This window comes from Nomascus leucogenys, chromosome 24 (assembly GCF_006542625.1).
Source record: "Nomascus leucogenys isolate Asia chromosome 24, Asia_NLE_v1, whole genome shotgun sequence".
In the NCBI taxonomy this organism is placed as follows: Eukaryota; Metazoa; Chordata; class Mammalia; order Primates; family Hylobatidae; genus Nomascus; species Nomascus leucogenys.
The window spans coordinates 15,902,735-15,908,336 of record NC_044404.1 but is presented as its reverse complement, the minus strand read 5'-3'; the positions used below and the strand labels follow the sequence as shown (position 1 = coordinate 15,908,336).

General features: G+C 39.6%; 1 protein-coding gene across 1 annotated transcript; it reads right to left on the bottom strand.

Moving 5' to 3' along the window:
* Positions 1-248: 248 nt before the first annotated feature.
* Positions 249-2,433, bottom strand: RSC1A1 (regulator of solute carriers 1). The gene has a single exon (XM_012498499.2). It carries the CDS (start codon positions 2,405-2,407, stop codon positions 554-556), a length of 1,854 nt encoding a protein of 617 aa, XP_012353953.1. The 5' UTR covers positions 2,408-2,433; the 3' UTR covers positions 249-553.
* Positions 2,434-5,602: the final 3,169 nt, after the last annotated feature.

Sequence of the window (5,602 nt, the reverse complement as noted above, 5' to 3'; positions counted from 1 at the left end):
ATTCTCCAATTTCCTGTTATAATTAATGAATCATGATACACAGAGCACTGGGTAGAATTCCAAACACCAAACTATGTGGTCAAAAGTTTCTAAATTGACAACGGAGCCAGCAAGCCATACCTTGCCATCAGCACAGACTCACAGTCACAGTGTGGAGAGTTCATCTGTTTTTAGCTGGATGGGTAGTGGGATTTGTCATGGCTTCTGCTTTTCAAAGCATTTACTCTCATTCTAAAACAGTATGCTATACACAAAACCATCCATTTTATTCCAGGATACATCTTAATGAGAATAAAAAGCTTTTGTATGCACATACTGCCAATACATTAAAAAAGGCCTAAATTTTAACAAGTAGGATAGACAAATTCATCAGACAAGAGATCATAAATTACTTTGGCCGAAAAAAATCTTTAAAAAAAATCTGGCTCAACATTCTGCTTACAGGTTTCTATATATACTGTATATGTGGTGAGTGTGTATGTGTGCGTGTATAGAGACAGAGCTTTCTTTTGTTTAAAGGGAATGGAGAACGGTCTAGCCCACTTTCCCATAGTCATGTAGGAACTACGATGTTTTTTGCGAGCAAAACAAGAAGTGCAAGGTCTGCATTCCCACCAACTCGATGCAAAGCTCCAAGAGCTTCCTGCAAAGTAAAGCCAGCACGGATAATCCGGTCAATATCTGCAGCAGGAAAAATCAATGGTGGAAGAATGGCAGGACTTGATGATGGATGGCTGGTAGGTGGTTCATATTCAAGTAACGGCCTCAAAGCTTCAGGACAGACATTTTCTCTGGTTTCAGGCCTGTCTGTTACTGAATTCTGTATGCCCTGACCTAAGTCTTTAACCAATATGAAATTGGATGACAAAGACTTAGTTTGCTCAGAAGTCTGATTGAGTGCATCCTCCTCACCTGCTAAAAGTTTGGGTGAAATTTCTACACCTAAGGTGCAGTGTAACTGATTAGATGTTTTAGCTGAGGTTACAGTGACAGAACTGTTCCTGTTTATGGATTCCCTAGATTTGGGGACACCTTCCTTATCGGTTGACAGGCCATCACCTAGACTCCTGAAGTTTACATTTTCTACAGCTTCTATTCCAGTGTCAGATGAAGTACCTGTTAATTTTTCTGTCTCCACTGATACAGATATGGCCTGATGAAAGGAGACTTGTGGACACTGTTCATTCTGGGTAAGATGCTCATTTTGGGTCCATCTTTCAGAAAGGTCTTTAATACTGGTTTGGCCCTCAGCTATGGTTTCTGATTGACAGATTACTTCTTCAGATGTATTTTCTGAAGCTGGTTTACTGCTAACAACCAAAAGTTCATGAAGTTCTTTCAAGGCTGCCGTTATAGATGGGCAAGATTCTTCTGTTGACTCCACAGAGGGCTGACAATTGCCACAGAGACTTGGAGAGGAGTAATGGCCATATTCTTTATTTGTTCCAGATATTTCAACATTAGTTTCTGGGGGCTGTAAATCCTGAGTGGAAATGGAATCATTCAAAATTTCAGAAGAAGGGTTACATTTTGATGTTTCTACTTCCATCAAGGGATTATCTAAAGTGAGATCCAATGCACCAATGTTCTTGACATTGGCATTCTGCCTGCCTGTTGAATTAAGCACAGTAACTAGGGACTGTTCAGCTATATCTATTTCCATAAGTGTTTCTGAATTTGAGCAGCCACTGCATCCTGAAGGTGGAATACTTTTCTTTGTACTTGGAAGATCCACATTCTGTGGGAGCCCATTTCCTTTCATCGTAGCTTCCAAATCAACAATTTTGTGTTGATTCTGTTGCCTTTCTTCACAAAGCTCAAGGTCCCCTATGTTACAAAGATATTCTTGGTCATGTGAAGCTTTTTGTTGTGCAACCTCATACTGTTCATTCCCTGGTTCTTCGTGCTGCTGAGGGTCACTCACTTGACTCAGGTTCTGATTTTCTGGATGCCAATCCTTTTCACCTATAAACATCTGTGGTTCATGCATCCTAGTAGATGTGACAGATAAACTAGCTTCCTGTCTTGTAAGGAGATGAAATTTGAGGCCCTGGGTGCTTCTTTCAGCAGATTTCTCCAGATTACCTGCAACAGTTGTTTCTTCGGATGAATTCTGCATAGGCATAGCTGGACTCTGGTCTATTGGAGCATGTTCTGCTGAGGAAGCATGATCAGAAAGATCTTGTAAAGAGAGATGTTCTTTCTTTTCAGAGTTTATCTGGAATTCAGCTGAAGCCTTCAAAGCCTTCACAGCTTTAGGTTCAATGCGATCTGAGTCACTGGGCTTGATAGGGCAGACTGAAGCAGAGACAGAGCGAGCAAGACTCATAGGATTACCAACATCAGGACTCTGTCCTGAAGAATGGGCTGGATGGTTAAACCCATCTGAAGTTGGTAATGATGACATTCCCAGTGAGGTAGATTCTTTACCGCTTTTCTCTATATGGAACACAGGGGAAAGGAAAAAGATTAATTAGCAGGTAACTAATGCCACTAAATTACCAGAGGATACAAATCTAAACAGCATAGAATAAAATAAGGTCCTCAAACTCGGGTTTCTCTTATACAAATAGAAATGATTTTAAAATTACTTTCTCATTGTGGTAGACATTCATAGCATCAGAATAAGAGGTAGACATGTTTTTAATAAAATCTGCATACTGTAATTCAATGTGATTAAGTACCATTAACATGCATTCACATAATGGCGGGGTTAGTGCTCAGGAATGAAGGACATTTATGTTTCTTTATTCCCTAGTCTAGTCTACAACTCTAGAATAGTTCCTCCAAGTGTATTTTTTTCACCACTTGCCCTAAAACCACCAGGGATGCTTGTGAAGTATGCAGACTCTAGGGTACCATACTTGAGAGTAAATCCAGGAATGTGCATTTTCAATAAGCTCCTTGGGTGATTAAGGATATTACAAATCTTGAGAATCTTTGCACCAGAATGATTCTCATGCTAATGCACTTTTCTTGTTTCAAATGTGAACACTGAGGTTACAAATAAGAAGTCTAAAACCAGGTATACCTGGACAGAGAGGGAATTATAAAGAGAAATAAGAAATAACATAATGCTTGGGGACAGAGAAGCAAATGTTCCATTTTATTTTTAGCTTTCGAAAAATCATGGTAAAACTGGGTGAGCATCTGACTCAGAGAACAAAAGTAAACTAATGATCAGCAGATTAAATCACAATCATCATCCGACCAAATAATACAACTTTAAACTTAAAAGGCTTATAAGTTTTTATCACATTAAGAGTGTGCAACTAAGCTAAGAATACTTAAGTATTTTAAAGAAAGGGGAATGTGGAGGGAGATGGTTCATTAATAGTTTTTCAACTGGCAATGACTATTTAGATTCATTGCTACATTAGACCACCCAAACAAGAGGGCAGCCTAAAACACTAGCTCAGTGTAAGCATCATAATGATATCATTAAACATAATTTCCAGCTCTTCTTTTGCCACTGATCCAGTTTAAAATTGACCTCTACGCATGTAAGTGTAAGATTTTTTTTTTTTTAAGACTGAGTTTCGCTCTTGTTGCCCAGGCAGGAGTGCAATGGGCGCCATCTCAGCTCACCGCAACCTCCGCCTCCCGGGTTCAAGCGATTCTCCTGCCTCAGAGTAGCTGGGATTACATGCATGCGCCACATGCCTGACTAATTTTGTATTTTTAGTAGAGACAAGGTTTCTCCACGTTGGTTAGGGTGGTCTCAAACTCCTGACCTCAGGTAATCTGCCCGCCTCAGCCTCCCAAAGTGCTGGGATTACAGGCAAGAGCTACCACGCCCGACCATTGTAAGATCTTTAATTAAAAATCAGAAAGGGCTGGGCGCAGTGGCTCATGCCTGTAATCCCAGCACTTTGGGAGGCCGAGGCAGGTGGATCACCTGAGGTCAGGAGTTCAAGACCAGCCTGGCCAACATGGTGAAACTTCATCTCTACTAAAAATACAAAAATTAGCCAGGCATGGTGGTGGGTGCCTGTAATCCCAGCTACTAGGGAGGTTGAAGTGGGAGAATCGCTTCAACTCAGGAGGGAGAGGTTGCAGTGAGCCGAGATTGCACCACTGCACTCCAGCCTGGGTGACAGATTGAAACTCGATCAAAATAAAAAAAATAATAATAATACATAAAAATCAAAAGGCCAGTAACAAAAATGACTTCAAAATACAATCTATTATTAGGACAGATGCAACTCAAATGCTCAGTACTAAATGTTAACATCCAACAAGGGGGCTTGATCTTAAAAAGAAGCAAAGCAGTTATATTCAAATGGCTTTAAATCATTCTAATAAACTACTGGTTAACAGCACGAGAAGACAAAGCATTGTTTCAGGAAGCTATTGACTTCCCATGAAACAACCTTACCTTACTTATACTTTAGGAGTAAAGAGGAAAACTGCACTTATCTCAGTTTAGGCTATACCCATTAGAGTCTAGAAACACAGTTATTAGTTTTTTTATTTTCATACCACCAGATGTCTAACAGTTATTAGTTTTATTTAAAACTAAGGCTGACTCTGGAAGAGGTTGAATTTTGAACTAATGTTAACAGAAACAATGCATTGTAGTGAAATATCCATGTAAGCAGCATAAAGAGGTATGGTAAGAGCCTTCTGGTATTTGTGTGTTAGTTATAAAACAACTGAGGCCAAGGTGAACACACCCTCAATGAATTTTGTACTAAAAAAGTAGCATATAGTCTTCCTGTAGCTGAGAAGGTCAGTTTCACTAGCCTAAGTCCTAAACGTAGGGGAGGACTAGGTCAGTTTACAGAATGACAGGAGAAGAGGATGAGGACAGTGGATATTAAGAATAATTAAACTATACCTGCTTTTAACCTATCCTTACAAGGAAAAGAAAAAAGAAAGAAGAGAAACTAAATGCTATGTATCTAATTCCAACCAGCCTGCAAACTCCTACAAAGTCTTACGATGCTGGTTTAAAAGATCATCTTTCCTCCTCTTAGTAAGTCAGCCAGTGTACTCGAGCTGATGTTTACCATATTTACATCAGAGGAAATGGAAGCAGAATGCTTCCTGAAAATCTGTCAGGCCAGGGACAGAAGGAAAAGCAAAGCCTTAGCTCCTGTTGTTCACACAGTCACCCTTGACAAGTCCCCTGGCCTAAGTTTCCATTTCTTCTTCAACAAAATTAAAATTTCTAACCCTCTATAACTCCAGGTAGTCGTACGCAGTAATGTAAAAGAATAGCTTTCAGTTTTTTCAGAGGAAAGGCACTTACGAAACCCATGAAAGCACAGTTATCTCCAACAACAAAGTGTTGTGAGGCCAATATTCTTGATGTGATATTTATAGTAGCCAAGATGGGGTAGATATAATAGACACTGTTTTTACTGGGATTTTCTCCCTGTTGGGTGGTTCTAATAACGAATACATTTTTAAACAGGAATTTATGTTACATATCCATGTATGCATGCCAAAATACAAATGCATATAGGCTAGTTGTAACCAGATTGAACAAGGTGAAATGGTGAATGACAAATGCTAACTTCCCAAACTGCTGCAGATACAGACTTTCAGATCACAGATGACAACTGGATGGAAGGCTTAACACGGTGTCTATAAATAC

Coding starts and splice junctions, on each gene's coding strand:
- RSC1A1 (XM_012498499.2), bottom strand. CDS start 2,407: ATGTCATCATTACCAACTTCAGATGGGTTTAACCATCCAGCCCATTCT.